The sequence below is a fragment of the Leuciscus leuciscus genome (genome assembly GCF_965113295.1).
Source record: "Leuciscus leuciscus genome assembly, chromosome: 24".
NCBI lineage: Eukaryota > Metazoa > Chordata > Actinopteri > Cypriniformes > Leuciscidae > Leuciscus > Leuciscus leuciscus.
This window is the reverse complement of record NC_138723.1, coordinates 13,172,325-13,192,078: the sequence shown is the minus strand read 5'-3', so window position 1 is coordinate 13,192,078 and position 19,754 is coordinate 13,172,325. Positions and strand designations below refer to the sequence as shown.

At 37.2% G+C, this 19,754-nt stretch overlaps 1 protein-coding gene across 1 annotated transcript in view; it reads left to right on the top strand.

Annotated features, from left to right (window-relative positions):
• LOC309489580 (putative flavin-containing monoamine oxidase A) overlaps positions 1-19,754 on the top strand; it is a 55,980-nt gene that overhangs the window by 16,441 nt on the left and 19,785 nt on the right. The window contains exons 8-9 of the mRNA XM_082158417.1: positions 7,730-7,830; positions 10,834-10,992. Of these exons, the coding sequence (XP_082014543.1) occupies positions 7,730-7,830; positions 10,834-10,992 (260 nt within the window). The remainder of the gene's footprint in view (positions 1-7,729; positions 7,831-10,833; positions 10,993-19,754) is intronic.

Sequence of the window (19,754 nt, the reverse complement as noted above, 5' to 3'; positions counted from 1 at the left end):
TTAGAAAATGTCTTATGTCTTTATTTACATTAGTGTAAGAATTGTAATATGTTGTAAATATTAAATTTATATTATGATTATTAATCATAAATAATATATGATTAATAATTTATTATATAATAATGATTATTAATTATTAATAATATTATATTATTTATGATTAATAATAATAATAATAATAATACATTAATAAATATAATATATATTTAAAAAACATTTTTACAGTTCTAAAGCATATTTTGTCATATATATTTTTTTTTTCATTTGTTTAATAATCCTCACTAAATTATTATTTAATTCCAGTTTTTAAACTGCTATTTACAGTGTCCAAACTGATATAGTCAGGGTGTCAGCAAGTGATGAAGAAGGATAAAGTTCAAACATGAGTCTTTAATAGTAATCCACAGCATAAACAATAGACAGTTGCATACCCAAACGCTAATGCAAACGAGACTGGACCTTAAACACAGGAAAAGGCTGAACTGAAGTATGCTGATTAACAACACTGCTGAACTAAATGAACTAGTGACATAGTAACCATGACAACACAAGAGAAGCGGGAAAAGAACAAAGGAAAACAGGAAACTAATGAATACAAACTAAAAGTCCATTAAATGTCATCTAGAACAAACACAACAGAAATATTTGTAACACAGGGCTTTCTTTTTTTTTTTTTTTTGAAAAGCCTATAGACTCACTTACGCTACGCGTGGCCTTGTCATCCGGGCTGATGGAGAACAATGTTTTAACCTCCCATCCATCTATCTTTTATAATGAGTGAAGTCACTTCCCCCCACCACCTCCATTTCAATGATTAATGAACTGCTTGACTTGATAGTTGTTCTGGCTTTGCCTATCTTAGCGTTTTTGCTCCCCCTGTTAGTCTTTTTTTATATTCTGCACTTTGAATTGGTTTTATTCAGTTTCCGGGGTTGGGTTCAAAAGAACAACGTGCACAGCAGCACACGGTAGCGCATGTTGAATTTGCCGTCAGTCCATAGCAACAACAACACTTAAACGAGGCACTTCCTGTTAGTGGAGTTAGATTATTCTTGATTATGGCATTGTGTATGTTCATGAGGGAGTGCGTATAAAAGTCATTTTTTTTATAGTTCTGCGTTATATTGTGTGAACATTTTGAATTATTTTCTCCTGTTGTACATTGTTGGACTCGACATTTACCATGTGACAGTTTATTTATGTATTGAATGATAAAGGGATGAATAAAGGGCTGTACACTTAATTATATCATGATATGGACTAGTATCTTTGAAAAATAAAGGATACAACACAGGACATCTGAGAAAAAAACATTTCATATGGCCCTATTATTGTAAAGAGAAAAAAATTAGATCTGATTAGACATGCTTTTTAATTATTAAAATGTAATGTAATTGAATCCAGAAAAAAACTAAATTGAAAAATGGACTTTTTTAGAGCCTCTGGTTACAATGAACTTCTGTTGCATTCCAAAAGGTGCATTTCTTTATGCATAATATTAGCATAAAAATAACAGCATATAGGTTTAGAGAGACATGAGGATGAATGAAAAATAATAGAATGTTTATTTGTGGGTGAACTGTTTCTCTGATAGTGAATTAGACACTTTTGCCTTGGATTTGGATTTACAGTTTTTAGATATTTCTTTACTTTTAGTCACGAGTAAAGTCAGCGGGACAGATGTCTTCAAGCGGTCGATTTAAATCTGTGTGTTAAAACCGTATTCGCAATCCTGGATTTCTGTGACAGTTGGGGAGAGGAGAGAATATGAAGTGTGGGTGTGCGTGGGCAACCATGAGAAACGAATGTGTGTGTATGCTTGTGTGTTTGCTGGATTTGTTGTGCGTGGTATAAAACCATGAAGTATTCATGCTTTGCTGCACCAAGCCTACATTATGCCGGCGATTAGTCAGGTTGTGGGATGTATGTGCTTTTTTGTCTTGGTATTTTGGTTGGTGTTAAGATGCTCAACCAGGTTTGGACGCATTCCTTCTGTGGGTTTGTGGCGTGTCGAAGCATAACCGAGTGCAGCCGGTTGGTTGCTATATTTAACTCCCCAGTCTTCCTCCAAAACGCTGTACCTGACTTAGCTGGCATTGCAGCTGCATGCAATTTGAGCTGACTGGCAGAGAAACTGGTCCCCGGCCCAGCCTCCTATTGACTCCACTTTGATGAGAGAACATCTCCAGTGACAGCGGGCTACGGTGGAGGCAAGCAACATCACAGACACATCACTCAGAGTTTCGCTTAGAGGCTTGTTTATACTTTTAAGAAGGAAGGGAAGCAATATATTTGCATCCGTTTGACTGCAGTGACCTATTTTTAAGGGTGGTTACACCTAAGTTTAAACAGATTATTTTTTGTTTAAGAGTGCCGGATTATTTCCAATTTCACAGCGCTTTGGGAATGTGTTCAAAAGCACAGGCTTTATACCCAAACCTTTAATTACCAAATTGCTGGTATCACATTTGCCATTTACAGATGAATGGAGGCTGTGTGGGTATATGAATGGGAACAAGGGATATATAGCAAATTTCGGCCCTTGAATTTTCAGCTGAAAATGGCATTTTAGGACATTTTCGACTGGAAGAAGAACATTTGAATGGAAGATGGTACTTTATCATACAATAACAGAATCTTGTTAGAGAAAAAGCATCTGTGTCATTCATGTTCACATGAAAAGATCCAAATTTGAAGATGCCTTGACATTGACTGACAGGTTTGGTTTTCTTTCCTGTGTTGACATATTTCCTATTAAAGTGTGCAATTCAATTGGATGGAACTTTTATATGCAATTCAAATACATACATCTTAATTTTAGGCCTAAATATGTTATTTTTGAGTGAAGAATTGTTCCTTAAAAAATAATCAATTTCCATACTGTTACAGGCAATGTCCCTCACATTGTCATTCTAGAGAGCATTTGATTGGTCAAAAATCTATGAAGTGCAGGTGAAGTGAGTCATCTTTTTTTTATATATATATATTTTGAATGTATGTGTATATATATTATATTATTTTATATAATTTTATTATATATTATATTTCATTAGTTTAGTTATTCAAACCAATTGCTACCTGATAATTAGTACGTTTTCAGCCATATCCAGGATTTTCAGTTTCAATGCATCACTAGTGTAAACAAGTGATTTTTTTTTTTTTTTTTTTTTTTTTAAGTATAGTTTTCCCAAAGGCTCCAGGCAGGAGGGTATCCTAGAGAAATGCTGAGAGCACCTGTGGCCCATTAGCCCGAGGTTATGCTATAACTGTCTGTTCCACCACTCACGGCTACCTGGGTAACATAGGTGACAGAGATGCCAAGGAGTGAGGGGGAAAAGAGACAACACAAAGACACACACACAAAAAAAAAACCTTAAGGCAAGAAAGAGAGCGACAGACTGACTGAAGTGTAGGAGGATCTAGAATATGGTCTTTAAAATATCCTGGGAATTCACTAAAGCTTGAACTGCAGCCACATACCTGTGGAGTTAGCATAGTGTTGTTTATTTGAAGGAATTATGCAAATCTCACTCCCTAAATGGTTGAAATATATATATATATATATATAAAGCTTAAAACTATTTCTCTAAACACAACGCAAAAATCCTTTTAGGGCTGAGCGATTTAGGAAAAGCTTCACTGTTAAAAAAAATGAAAAAAGATTATTGGAGTATGTTTTACAATATGCTATTTCAGTATTTCTACTTTAGAAATGTTGTTGAATTCAATGTATTACTTGCCATTTCTTTTTAAGTATTTGTGAAATTTACAAGCAATTTCTGAATGAAAATTGTTTCAAGGTAAATCCTGCATCATTTTTTTTAATAATCATTCAAATAAAAATTGAGTTTATTTAATTAGAATATTTAATTTATTAACTTCTCAATTTCAAGCTTTTTTTATTTTTATGGGTTGTTGCTAAATAAAAATATGCGCCGTGGTTTCAGAGTGAAGCTCGGCACTGTGTTCATTTACATGCATGCACCTCACGATATCAGAAATGGCACACTTCACTTTGAAACCGGTAGTGCATATATTTATTTAATTATATTGCAGCCTTCGCGATTTGACAATTACACTAAGCCATGTTGGGTTTTGATATATCATGCAACCCTTGTATATGCCTGTTTAACACTCCATCATTTGATTGCAATTGGACGAATTTCCACTTCCATAATCAATATAAAATGTACACAAACATTTCTTCTAAGGTTGCTCATCCCTTTGTCTCCCTGTGCGGCTGCCAGATTGGTGGTGTTGCAATTTCCTAACATCTTGCAAATTGAAGCAAGCAGACAGTTGCTGTCTCTTACAAGCACACAGTTATGATGGACTGCCAGACGCAGAGCGATTGCTCTCAATCAACGAGAGCAACTCTACACCTCAGTCACTGTGGTTAAATTAGATCTGTTTCCCCCGTCTGCCATCACAGCCCTTACGAGAGACAGATTCATATGGGCTGTCATGGGATTGGCGGTCACATATAAATGATCACAGAAATAAATCATGGTTAAGAAAAGATACATTAGAAACATGGTTTGCGTTTTTTTCCCCCATTAACATGTTGGAAAGTCTTCTGGGAGAGAGTTAGTACAATGGAAATGTGCTAATCAGAGCCTCTTGTTCAATTAGCAACGTGTTCGTGAAACATAATGTAATCAAAATATCTTTTTCTGATTGCCGTCTTTTAACACAATTGCAACGTAGTGCTTGATTTTTCAGTCTGGACAAAGACGTTTATTAACATTAGCTCCAATTAAAATGCTTCTCTGCGTTATTCTGGATCCACTTTAATGAGATGTTGGGTGATTTGCTAAACATTTTACAGATGGACTTAGCGACAATTTCCTTCCCAACAGTATCCAAGCTCCCTTTTTTGTCCCTTTTGTTATAATAACCCTGGTGTTTTGTAATTGCTTTGCATTTCCCGGCTCTTAAGATAATCACATTCAGTGTTTCCCACAGGGTTTTGTGAGACTATATGAGGGGTCAACCGCGGTCCCTCTAGGCATGCCTCTATCCACACTCTGTGTCTATATTTTTCTTCATGCTAATAAGTGCTAAATAACTACTTTTACAAAGGTAAATTGTTGAGAACATTGTAGCATACCCTGTATATGTGCGCTGCTTGTGTGGATGCAGTCAGTATTGACTGCAGAAGATGAGGTCATTTTTTTGGATGTCATCTATTTGACCTTTTATGGCATTTTGTCTGTTAATACATGTTTTAAAGTGGGGTAGAATTAAATGAATGGCAAAACACACCTTTTTTATTCATGTACCCCCTCTTGAGCTGTTTTAACTAAAAGCAACTTGCACTGATATATCTTAAAATATGTCAGTGCAATTGTTTTCTCCCAAGATTCACGCCAATAGGCACGTTTATAAAAGTTACCTACTTGTCCCAACTGAACTATGGCCTAATCCTGGCTTAATCTAATCTTTTTAACATCTTTTTATATTGTTATGCTTGTCAAGCATTTACTTTTCAATTGACCAACTGGATGGCAGGCTAAAATGTATCTGTGTGTCCTCTCTTCAAAAGGCTAGTTCACATGTTGGCTTGTTGCCAGAAGGCTGTCTTGTCAAAACTGAGGTCAGAGTCCCTTCTGGCACTGCTTGCGTTACGCAGACATAGAGATGGCACTGTGGGTCGCACATAAAGTTATTGGATACCCCACACTCGCGAAATGGCTAAGCCTTAATTATGGCTTTTAAGAAAACAAAGTAGTAGTGTTAAATCGCAGAGATTATTTAATAGATTGGCAATTTCATGGAGAGCCAGTCACTGGGGTATTAGATCCAATTTTCCAAAGTGCTGCTTGATTAGAAGCTATAGCCACCTAAATCAATACCAAGGGATGATCTGAGACGTATGAGTTATTCTATACCATATTCTTCCTGTCTGTGCTTCCCATTTTCCCCTTTCCCCTCATATGGGAGTCCATTTTCTGTTTTCCATTGCTCTTTAAAATGTGTATTTCTATTCAGTCCTGTCCTCCCCTTTATAACACTCTTAATCCAATGTATACAGTATCCCAGAATCCTTTGGTCAAGAGTGTCAGCGAGACATTTGCTCTTCCAAAACCTAGTGAGCTGCCTTCATAGGCAGAATTTTAAGGCATTGTATGCATGTTCTTGACTCTGAGGCTGAATTTAGACGTATATTTTAAGAAAAATATGTAAACATAGGGCTTGTGTACTGTTAATATGAAGCAATTTTCCGTTTAGATTTTTCACAGGTGTTTTATGTATATTTTTAATTATCAGTAGACTACCCTTTCCATTTTTCTACAGTTTTTATTTTATTTAATTTTTTAGTGTAGGCAGCTTACAGTAATCATACTGCCTTTTAAGACATCTTAAGACAAAATCGAAGGTAGCATCCAATGCATCATTTGCAGGGAAGGCAATCCCAGAATACACGGCGATGAGCTCTGTGAAAATATAAATCCAAGATGATCACAGATGAAATGTTTCAAATGAGCATATAATGTATTTCAGTACTGAGACAGAATTGACAAAACTAGCTAATTGTAATTAAACATAATTTGACCTAATATTTGTATACGTTATGTTTTATGCTTTGAAATTTCACATTAGCTTAGCAACATGCTAACATCAAACCAACATCTAAATCTAAATGCTAACATTTAAATCCAAATGCTAACACCTAATGCCTGGCTCACACTACAGGAGTTTTAGGCCTATTTATCTCAGATTTTCGCCTACCGAGATTGATTGGTTCTGGTAATGTGAGGCGTTCACAGATCGAATCTTGCACCTCCCGATCTGCTCTCACACAAATCGGGCTCGCCCCGATCACATCAAACATGTTTGATATTTAGGATTTTAAAGATGAGCAAGACTGTGATTACGTCAGTACTGTCAAAATAGCCAATAAGAAACAAGTAGGGCTGTCGTGGTGAAGGAATTTCCCTTGAGGTAATTTTGAGTGACTCAACAGCGCGATATGCGTTTTTATCCCCATTTATTTATTGCTAAATAAATGTCTTACTGGTCAGCTGGCACGAAGATGAAGACATGTTCAGTAATGAAACCGAAACTAAAAAGCGCGTTAAAAAATGAAGATACAATGTCAAAATAAGGATCAGGTCCACATAATATAATAAACACAACATAAACCTGACAATGAGCTTGTTAAGCCATTGTTATATAACAGTTAGTTCCTTGAATCTCACTTTACGAGAGATGTGGAGCGAAATTTGTTGTTGCTCAAAGTTTTCCAAGTTGCTCCCTTATGAGGTTCAATGATGGTTAAATGCTTTCTTAGAAGGTAGCTTTCTATGACGACAGTAGGCAACAATGCAGCTTACTACTTTTAAAGTCACCATGGAATCAAAATGGACAGTTTTTGTTTTGGAATATATGGAATATTTATTATAAATGATCTATGCGTCCACATCACGGATAGGAAAACCCGTCACTCACATGAGATCGCAGCATTAGCAAATCACAATCATCCAATCAATTCCCCATGGACAAAATCAAGTCCTGCCCTACATTTTTTCTTGTTTAAGAAGCCATTTTACTCGAATAAACAGCACGGGAAGAAAAGACTATCACAGCTTCTGTTTCATTCCAACTTCAAGAACAGAGCTGTTACCTTTCTCATCTGTCCTTCCTATTTTATGTCATTATCATTCCACTTTTCTTTTTTAGCACTAAACGGCTTTTCATTCAGTGCTGATTATGCCCTCATTTCCAGCCCAGATCCACTACGAGCCTGCCCTGCCAGCCGAGCGCCAGCGCCTCATCCAGTGCCTGCCCATGGGCCACATGACGAAATTTATCATCACGTACCCCACTGTGAGTAACACGCATAACCCATCCACTTACCCACAGCCGGCTTTACTGGCTTTCCCAGCTTTCCTAGCGCAGCACAGTGCAGTTACTTCCCCTATGGCTCTATTGCATTATACTCTATAATGAAGTTAAAATGTGCAAAGGCATGGAGAGCTGTCTCCTAGTGCTCAGTCTACCATATTCAGTATAAGCCCTCACTTTAATTTAATATTTAATTTTGGTCCTGCAGTGACTGGAGAAACCACCTTAATCAGAGGACAAGGCTTGTCTGTCAACTGTGAAATGTGTACTTGAATATTTTTTATCTTTTGTATATTAATTAAGATCATGGGTTTCATTCATTATCAACTTGTGCACAAAATGTGATAAATATTGATTCAATAATAAGTTCATACTTAAATTGATCATAAATTTGATTAGAACCAACTGAAACCAAACTTGCACAAAAATCACTCACAGGGGCCTTTGAAACTTAGATTGTGTTAATGTGAATTGATTATTTATATATTTTATTATGCATTTAATAACTATGTGAACCTACGATTCAGGAAAACAAAATGATCAATCAAACCTCTTGTAAATCTGGTAGAAATTTTCAGGGAGAAGCTTTTCTGTGCAGCACACTCAATTATTAGTGCATGAAAGCCTGCCTGAGTGCTTAAAAGTGTGTTTTAATCTTTCTTATTATCTCTAATTGCATATATACATGAATTATGGATAACACATGTATAAATGCAGTTACATACTGGAGCCCCATAAGTATGCATCAAGTTTGCTAAATGAATAAATGTAAAAATATAAATGAATATATTTTACATTTATTTAGCAAATGCTTTTATCCAAATCAACTTACAAATGAGGAATACCACATATTTACTTCCACATTTTATTTTTAAATATGATGCTTCAGATAAAGTGCTGTTTTGGAAAAGTACTAAATATTTTAAACTGCACATAGACAAAATGTGATTATGAATTATTTAACCTTTAAAATACAATGTCTTTTTCTGTCTTTACATAAAGAGGTTGATAATGCATGCATTTATATTTTAGTTCAAACATTTTAAGAACAACGTAATTTATTATATATGTGTTATTGTTTTAGTTTAACAGATATTTGTTACTCATCATCATGTCATATATATATATATATATATACAGTGAGGAAAATAAGTATTTGAACACCCTGCTATTTTGCAAGTTCTCCCACTTAGAAATCATGGAGGGGTCTGAAATTGTCATCGTAGGTGCATGTCCACTGTGAGAGACATAATCTAAAAAAAAAAATCCAGAAATCACAATATATGATTTTTTTAAACTATTTATTTGTATGATACAGCTGCAAATAAGTATTTGAACACCTGAGAAAATCAATGTTAATATTTGGTACAGTAGCCATTGTTTGCAATTACAGAGGTCAAACGTTTCCTGTAGTTTTTCACCAGGTTTGCACACACTGCAGGAGGGATTTTGGCCGACTCCTCCACACAGATCTTCTCTAGATCAGTCAGGTTTCTGGGCTGTCGCTGAGAAACACGGAGTTTGAGCTCCCTCCAAAGATTCTCTATTGGGTTTAGGTCTGGAGACTGGCTAGGCCACGCCAGAACCTTGATATGCTTCTTACAGAGCCACTCCTTGGTTATCCTGGCTGTGTGCTTCGGGTCATTGTCATATTGGAAGACCCAGCCTCAACCCATCTTCAATGCTCTAACTGAGGCAAGGAGGTTGTTCCCCAAAATCTCGCAATACATGGCCCCGGTAATCCTCTCCTTAATACAGTGCAGTCGCCCTGTCACATGTGCAGAAAAACACCCCCAAAGCATGATGCTACCACCCCCATGCTTCACAGTAGGGATGGTGTTCTTGGGATGGTACTCATCATTCTTCTTCCTCCAAACACGTTTAGTGGAATTTTGACCAAAAAGTTATATTTTGGTCTCATCTGACCACATGACTTTCTCCCATGACTCCTCTGGATCATCCAAATGGTCATTGGCAAACTTAAGACGGGCCTTGACATGTGCTGGTTTAAGCAGGGGAACCTTCCGTGCCATGCATGATTTCAAACCATGACATCTTAGTGTATTACCAACAGTAACCTTGAAAACGGTGGTCCCAGCTCTTTTCAGGTCATTGACCAGCTCCTCCCGTGTAGTTCTGGGCTGATCGAGGTGAGATCGTGCATGGAGCCCCAGTCTGAGGGAGATTGACAGTCATGTTTAGCTTCTTCCATTTTCTAATGATTGCTCCAACAGTGGACCTTTTTTCACCAAGCTGCTTGGCAATTTCCCCGTAGCCCTTTCCAGCCTTGTGGAGGTGTACAATTTTGTCTCTAGTGTCTTTTGACAGCTCTTTGGTCTTGGCCATGTTAGTAGTTGGATTCTTACTGATTGTATGGGGTGGACAGGTGTCTTTATGCAGCTAACGACCTCAAACAGGTGCATCTAATTTAGGATAATAAATGGAGTGGAGGTGGACATTTTAAAGGCAGGCTAACAGGTCTTTGAGGGTCAGAATTATGATAGACAGGTGTTCAAATACTTATTTGCAGCTGTGTCATACAAATAAATAGTTAAAAAATCATATATTGTGATTTCTGGATTTTTTTTTTTTAAGATTATGTCTCTCACAGTGGACATGCACCTACGATGACCATTTCAGACCCCTCCATGATTTACAAGTGGGAGAACTTCCAAAATAGCAGGGTGTTCAAATACTTATTTTCCTCACTGTATATGTTCATCTCAACATTCAAAATTCACTTTTCAACGGGCCACGTAGCACCTCAGTTCGAAAGGACATATTGCTTGAGAGATGATCAATATGCAGATAATGCATATAAATTCTCATAAATCTACAATTGAATATTTACATTTATGCAAATATAGTTGACATTTATGCAGATAATGTCAGTTGTCAGCATAGTGCTTGTCTCATTTAATCAAGAATGAATGCTTTTCATTTTTTTAAGGGATGTTGATTCTCTGACTTCATCTGACTTCACAGGCGTTTTGGAAGGAAAAGGGTTTCTCTGGGGAAATTGTGGTTCGCCCCTCCGAGTGTTGCCCTTTAAGCGTCACATTTGACGCCACCAGCCCCAAAGGCAATCCTGCGTTGGTGGGATTCATCACCGGAGTACAGGCCCTTGACTGGAGCGAGAGAAAGGTGAGAGACAGAGAATGAGCGCGGGGGTTTATGAAAAACAGAGACATACTGTACAGTGAGCTGAACTGGGGTGAGAAATTGAAAGAGGGAGTGTGAGATAAAGAGAAAGAAGTTCATTATGTTCTGGTGTCAGGTCTATTCTCAGTTTCACACTTTCATAGGAACACTTAGACAGTGAGTCAAGAGGTGAAAATAAATACATTTTGACATTTAGTTGCTCAAAAACTACCCTTGTAAAGCTTTTCAGTCATAATACCCTGCTGAAAAGAAATACAGACAGCTGCTCACAACCGTGTGTTGTGTTTTGGATGCTCATGTACTGGTTTGCTTCATCTATAGCTGAACTTGAGGAAATCTATAATATGTGGAGACATCTGTTAGCATTCCCATTTCAAAGTCTGTTTCATATTTTTAAGAGCCTTCAAAAACAATCTGTCTACTTATAGAAAACAATATAAAAGTTCCTTCAAGACAAGTCATTTCACTCAATAGTGTTTTTTTTTTTTTTTACACCTCTCGGGCAGCTATTTCAGTCATGCAAGTACATCTCCTACCTCTATGAATGGGGAAGCATCAAATTCTCCAAAGCTGTTCACCAAGCTTACGATTCAACTTCATAATTGAAATTACAAAATTACAAAAAAATAAAATAAAAAACTTTTCAGGCTGGACCAGCCAATGCGCATGTGCAGTTCTATGCGTGCATCTCAGAACACTGACTTAGCTTCTAACGGCAGCTCCAGTGAATCAGTGACTTTACCATTTAGTGATTGCACTTTCTCCCATTCATAGGAATACGAGTACGAGCTACATTTTGCTGAAGAAAATCATGGCTATGTTGGTCCACCAACTAGATCAGCACCAGTGTTGTTAATGTTAATGTAGATAATAAAAAAAAATGTTTTCAGTAATTGAAATAAAGGTGAAATAATATACAATATAAATATTAGATGAAAAACATAGTCTGCATCCGAAAACTGTTGCCTCGCTGCCTTATCAGGCAATGACTTTGCAGGAAGCGTTTGTGCATGAAGGCACCTCATGAAACTGATTTCGGACAGACTTCTGACGCAGCGTAACAGTTTAATGATCTACAGCAGAATAGAGCGAGCTTTGGTGAAAACTAAGCAAATATTTAATTACTATGATTTCATTACTATGACATCATTACTATGATGATTAGAGTAATTTCTTGCTAGGAATGACATCAGAAGTGGAAAACATTGGTCAGAAACGTACATTTACACGCAAACTGACCAGCAACCGCAACTTTCAGATGCCATCTTTATTTTTTTAGCTCAACTGTCACAGAATGGAAAGCACAGGATTGTGGGATATCAAAGGCAGCATTATAATACACAAGGGGTAATTGGGAAACAAGACACCCTGGTCTTGTGTGGACTTTGATTGTTCCCAGGTATGTCTTGTTTCATCTTTAAACAAAATTGTCTTTGTGAAACTCTACATTATACCTCGGTTTTGCCTCGTTTTAAAAACAAAATGATGATTTTCAAATTTCAGTCTAAGCGACTGAATGACAGTGGGCAGGGCTTATGGTGTGATGATGTATAACTATTTGTCCATGTCTTGCTCTGGAGGTGGTCATATGCAAATGTGTTTGCCCATGTGATGTCAAAGACCCCACAATATCTGAACGAACCGTTTTTGTAGCTTGATTAAATAAATGCTTTGTTTAAAATGAGGAGGGACATTTTGAGCTATGAAACTTGCAGGATGTTTTAATGGTACAAAAGCCTCTTATATGTCAAAAGATCAATGCAAATTTGATTTATGAAGTCATGACCCCTTTTAAAATAGGAATGTTGTCTTGACAACTAACCAAAATAAAAAAGTTGAAGTTCCAAAATTATTAAAACTAAAATAAAAATTTTAACTGAAAATATAAAAACAAAAGTTAATTCAAAATATTAATTAAAAAATATTATTGTATAACTATTACTAAAATATTAAATAAATAATACTAAAATAACACTGACACCAATGTTGCTAACATGCTAGTCTAAGCTAGTCTTTGTGAGTGTTTGAGCCAGTGCAATGAAGGACAAAATTTATTTTCTCAGCATCCTAATCTGAAAAGCGATTAGCTTAATGTCTTTGCTACAGAATTAAACTGGAAGCCTTATCTTGGGAAAACAAATATTTCCAGCTTTGAGTCTTCAAAGGGTCTTTTCCTGACTGATAATGTGGCAAAATATTGATTTATCTGTTACTCGATGCTAAATCAAACAAAGATAGCCACACATCCTGCATGCAGAAAATAGCTACTGTAGCCTAAAGCTAAAAACCAGATGAGACCAGAACTCCCTCTTCGAGATGAGCTTCTTATGATAAAACTCCCAGACCATCCGTAGTCATGCATTATAGACAAGAGGACTTCTTCTAAGCAACTGAGTTTATGGTTGCTTCATTCATAATGAATCAGATGGGTTCAAGTCAATCTGGTTCTCATCTACTAATACAACATTACCATTTTGTGTATGGTGGTATTTTATGCTGGAATAACCAACCCATTTTTTTTTATCCTCCATTAATGAGTTTTGTCTGTAAAATGTCTTGTACTCTGCAAAGCAGTTGTCGCCAAGCTCTGGTTCTTTTTATACAGATGTCTAAGAAGTCCAGACTGACTACTCAGCACATTATGCCCAAGCCATGTGCTTTTTGCCGTTACTCCACATTAACTTCACATGAATGAGCTGGCAAAATTTGAAATGCGGACATGAAGTGCAATTTTGTACGGTTTGTTTTATGAGCAGGCATTAGAGATAGCGGCTAGCCCTCCAGCTCCTTATGGACACTTTTATACCACCCACCGCATATGGTTCCTCTGCCGCCCTGCCCCCTACCTGGTGCAAAGCCATAATTGTAGGCTGAATTATGGTCTGGGACACTTGGTTCAAGTGGAAGTGTTCACAACATGCAGATGCAGGGTTTTATGTGTTCCCTTAACATCTGTCACTCGTTGGCATAGTAACAGCAGGGGTGCGTGCCCCGGCCCGTTTCTGCCCATAACTCATAGAGAACAGAGACCAAAAAGGAACTGAGTTATTCAGATCAATGTAGGTTGGAGAACCGGACTCAGCCCATTTCCTGCCCTTGTGAAAAAGTACAGTTTAGTGTAATTTTAAAAAGAGAACTTATTAAGGACATAATATACTTTAAAAGAATATGCTTTAAGATAATATATGTAATGTTTTCGGACACTTAATTGTTATTTACTATGAAATTAGAGTGGATTCTATTCAATTAGCTGAACTTTAGAGGGCTTTTGACATTTAAGTAGGACTTAAGTACATATTTGATGTATTTTTCTATTTTACTTCTATTGTCTTTGAAATATGGTAAAAGTGTACTGTTGAAAGTACAGACAAACATTTATGGTTAACTAAAATGTACTTAAATGTCATTTGTAATGAAACTTATCTTTATACTTAATTTGTAATGATGAAGTTGTAATTTAGTGCATTTAAAATATATTAACTTTAAATGTAATATCGAATAACACAGTCACATTTAAAAATGATACTTTACATGTGCTTTAGTGTGTTAGTTAAATTCCCCCTGTAGTCAATATTTGTTTCCCTTAAAACTTACCTTTGATCACCAAAATTACATATTTAATAATTGTTTTTGTTCTATGAATATGCAAATTAGCCCTCCTCCACTCACTCACACCAGCTCAGAGATCTACTCGTTGATGATCACACATTGACGTTATTGGTTACAAGGTAGTTTGTGACGTCAGAAACACCAGTGATTTCAAACCGCGATTTTGAGGCTGTCCACTGCAGTTTTAAGGAGAAAATACTCAGCAATGGTGCTGATTTATGAATTTGTACATGGTTTGTCTTAAAGTGCCCCTATTATGGATTTTTGAAAATGACCTTTCATGTAGGGTGACCATACAGTACGTCCTCTTTTTCCCGGACATGTCCTCTTTTTGGACCTACAAAAATGCGTCTGGCCGGGATTCCTAGATCCCCAGTCGCCGTTTTTTTATTGCTTTAGGTCCCGCCTTCTCGCACGCCACCATTGGTCGGTCGGTCGGTCATATATGTAACGCAAACATTGATCAAACTGCATCTCAGTCACTACCCTCAGCACCACGAGAGCAAGAGAGAGACAGAGCAGCGCTTGCTTGTCAACTGTGGCACATGCATAGCGTAAAAAAAAAGCCCAACTGTAAATTCACTGATGATTTACAGAGAAAATTCTGGTGTTTTCATTTCGGTAGGGATCCGTGTAAAGCAGAATGCATGACCTGCAAAGCTGGCACGTAGCCTACGTGTCAGTGTCAAATAAAGGTACTAGCGACCTAGAAGCCCACATAAAGAAAGTGTACAAGAGAACATCAGGAGGACTGAAATAATTTTTTACTGAAATAGTGTAGTAGATTGTTTTATTTTAACAGTGTCATGTAAAAGGTCTTAAAAGCTAAACTATTTTTGTATCTGTTTTTTATTATTCTATTAATGCGGGCCAAAAGTTGAATGGAAAGGATGTTTTATTTTATGTATTAAAGTAGCCTAATAACATAGAGGTTGTGAATGCATATGTCAAGTATTTGTTGATACATGAATCAGTGGTTAAAATTCAACTTTACCACGATATCACAGCAGTATAATCCTAAACTTTTGCTGTTCCCTTTATTTCACTGACGACTGCTTCTCAAATCTCGGAGTTCAATGCAGGATTCGTAAACCGCTTGCTCTTGAAAGATGGTGTTCAGAATACTTAATTTTGAGTTTTATATTGTGTAGGTCTCCTGCTAACTTGCTAACTCACGTTATCACTGTCTTAAATACTTCTGCTAATCAGTTGTGGACCACTATTACCTAAAACTGTGTTTATTAATGCAGATTGTCTGTCATTCTCACTACTTTGAGGAAAGATTAAGCATGGAGGAAGATTTGTTTTACCAACCTTTATGTTTCATCAGTCATTCACGCTAGAGCCCGGCTGATACAGTTTTCACATGTTCACCGCAATAAATTAGAAAAATAATCGGTAAATAGATAAGTACAAGTAAAACAATCGGTTTATTGTTGGACATGCACTTGTTAATGCTGATGGTGAGGAATTACAGTTGCAACATCTCATAATGTGCCTCAAACTGAGTAGTGTATCACTGAGAAACGTTCTGCTCGAGTTGTCCTTGCGATGGAGGTTCGGTTTGAATAACTAGTTCTTCCAATGTTTCATCATCGGACTCGCACTCGGATTGATATGGTAAAATCGACGTCAATCGACGTCAGAGCTGACGTTGTTATGGCAATGGGCATTTTTGTTTTCGACGCACGCTGTAAACAGTAAACCAATCACAACAGACTGAGCTGTCTGGCCAATCAGAGCAGAGTAGCTTGCGGAAAGGCGGGATTTAGAGAGATTGATTCATCTGACGAGTCGTTTGAGAATCATGTAATATGTGGTGATGTGCAAATGTATATTATGAGGAAATTAAACAGTTTTTTTTACCTTTGATGCATGTAAACCTGCAGACTCCAAAACAACATTAGGAAACTTTAAAATAGCATAATAGGGGCCCTTTAAAGCATATTAAAAACACTACGTAGACATATAAACAACATCAAAAGCTGGATTTTCACAACAGGGAGACTTTAACACATCAAAATAAGTGTTTTTCTTTAAAGGCTTCTTTAAAGGCAGTCAAAAGATGATTGATTTAAGGATTTAAAATGTACTTTAAAATTAAACTTTTTAATTGACATCGTTACAAAGTTTGCTTTTTAGAAGTGTACTTATTAAGTGTGTTAAAGGGTTAGTTCACCCAAAAATGAAAATTATGTCATTAATGACTCACCCACATGTCACTCCAAACCCGTAAGACCTCCTTTTCTCTTCTGAAGACATTGTAACAATAACGACTCTGGGTAAATGTGAATTAGCTCAAGAATATGGGGAATCTTGGGAATATTAATAATTATGACTCATGGTCATAATTCATAAGTCGCATGTACATTTATTTTATCAATTATCGAGATTCCCTTGTTCTGTAACTGTCTGATCATTACAGTTAAGAAGGGGGTATCCCTTTTCAAACTCCAAGAAAGTTTTATCTTCTGGCCACGAATATCAAACTTTCTGAGTTTATGAATTAAAACTACTCAAGGTAGTCAATATCGAGCTTGTAGCTTAGATCTTTTTAGTTTCATTGACTTTTATAAGGTGGTTTTTCAAACACAGAGACAATTAAAAGTATAAATGGGTTTATTAATAAAATGGCACACACTAGAGATTATATAAACTACAAACATAAACGTACGTAAAAATGCAAACAAACAAACATTTAACCGAACAAAAACATAAACATAGCGTGATCAGAGTGAAAATGAAATGAAAGAAAGAAAGATATAGAGGGAAGATAGAGGGTAACTTAGTTCACAGACCTAAGACCTGGACACCTGAAATCAGCGTTTAGAGAGAGTTACGTTACGTGCAAGATTCTGTGCTCTTTCAGTGTGGTGCTGAAGAGGGGGGCGCGCGTGTCCGGCTGGTTTGCGTCTAGCTTCGTCTTCTGGGTCGTTCCGCAAGACGATGTAAAGGCTCACTTGAATTTAACGTTACCGAGAAAGTTCAGATTCATCTCCCGGGCAGGGAGAGGTTTAAAGTCTTTGTTGCAAGGGACGCAGCTACGACTCGAACATGTGTTCGTCGATAGAGAAGGCCAGGGCCTCCTCCAGATGTTCCTTTGGAGAAGCGCTGCGCCGAGGAGGAGAAGGTCCGAAGAGAGGAAGTTGAGTTGGAAGAGAGATAAGAGATAAGAGAATGAGGAAACTGAAGGTTTGGACTTTTATCAGTGTCCCATGTGCCGTCCCCTCCTTCGTGTAGGACGAATCAGCTGTCGAGAATTTTCGAGCGGGAAGATTCCTTTGTCCGGTTAGACACGCCCACTCGAATGAGTCATGATTGACTTTAACTTGAGAGGATTTTCTCCAGACATATGAACTTATAAAACAATGCGCATCACTGAATTCTGCTATCGGAATTCAACTCCGTTAGATTAAGAGAATTACAAAGACAGCAAACGCATCACATGAAGGTTGTAGCAATGCAAAGATACAGGAGATATGCAGAACACACATTTACATTTACATTTACATTTATTCATTTAGCTGACGCTTCTATCCAAAGCGACTTACAATTGCTATATATGTCAGAGGTCGCACGCCTCTGGAGCAACTAGGGGTTAAGTGTCTTGCTCAGGGACACATTGGTGTCTCACAGTGGATGTTGGTGTCTCACAGTGGGTGTCTCACATTGGTGTCTCACATTTAAAGTCTTGATTACCACATGACAAAATCGTAGACACCCCAATATGACATGGTCATAACAAAAGGCACCTCAGAAATATATCAACATTTTGGTAATGTCCTATGGTAAGTCAAAGGGAAAATCTGTGGGTCTGTGTGTGGTGTGTTTGGGACGTGACTGCTGGGAATGTCTGCTTTCCTGGGTCGTAAAGTTTTATGGTCTGAGGTAGGGTTACAAAACCACTATTGAGGAACCTTCTTTAAAAATACCTTTCAGAGCCAAACACTCGAAGATCATAACTATATGATCAAAACAACATTAATCACACATGCATACAGGAAGTTCAGATACAAGCCTGAGTTACATACTTAAAAGTTAAACACAAAAGGATGTTGGTGTGTGTGTATGTGTGTGTGTGTTCTGGAATGTCACGAGTCTATAAAAGTCACAGGGAGTCCATGCTGAAATGGGGGTTTTAGAGGGGATTCTCCAAAACAGGGTTTCCTTATGTGACTCAAATGTCCCTCGGGGGAGCCACAAAGATGCAATTTTGACCGTTCAAGCAGACTTGGAGGCGCCATGAACAAACTCGTTGTCTCTGAACAGCATGTGACCGCATGTCATAGTCATTGTCGTTACAACATCTTAAGATATTTTAGATTTATTCCGAGTGCTTTCTTTCCCTCCATTGAAAGTCAATGGACGGTATACTGTTCACATCCATAAAGGTAATAAAAACATCATCAAAGTAGTCCATGTGACATCAGTGGGTTAGTTGGAATGTTTTGAAGCATCGAAAATACATTTTGGTCCAAAATTAACAAAAACTACGACTTTATTCAACATTGTATTCTCTTCCGGTCTGTTTTCCATCCGCGTTCACGAGTCCACATTGTTGCTGCTGACGTAAGACGCTGCTGACGCAGTGTTGCCAACTTAGCGCCTTTGTCGCTATTTTTAGCGACTTTTCAGACCCCTTTAGCGACATTTTTTTCAAAAAAGCGACTAGCGACAAATCTAGCTACTTTTTGGACAAACCTCAGTAACCTCCAAATGTTGCCAGCACAGTCCTGCGAGCGCGAGGTTTGCGTTCACTTTGCCGTCACACACCTCTCTCTGCGTCTACCCTGTTCAGTGAATGGTTGAGAGAGGAGCAGCAGCAGCACGGAACAGACGTGAATGAGCAGTGTTGTTTCCACGGACGGACTTATCACTTATCTTTTGTTTTATATTTAAAGAATTTAGTTTGACCATTTTATTTTATTACTTGTGCTTATCACTTGTAATACTCACTATCACAATGCTTTAGTTCAACCAGTTCCCGAACTCTCTCAATTCAGATAATTTTACACATATAACAAAATAGTCATTCAACAGCTACTCGTTCTATTGTCTGACAAAAAAATATAGTAAATGAGATCAGCTTTATTGGCAATTCGGCTATATTATATTATAGTATGTTATATAAAAAC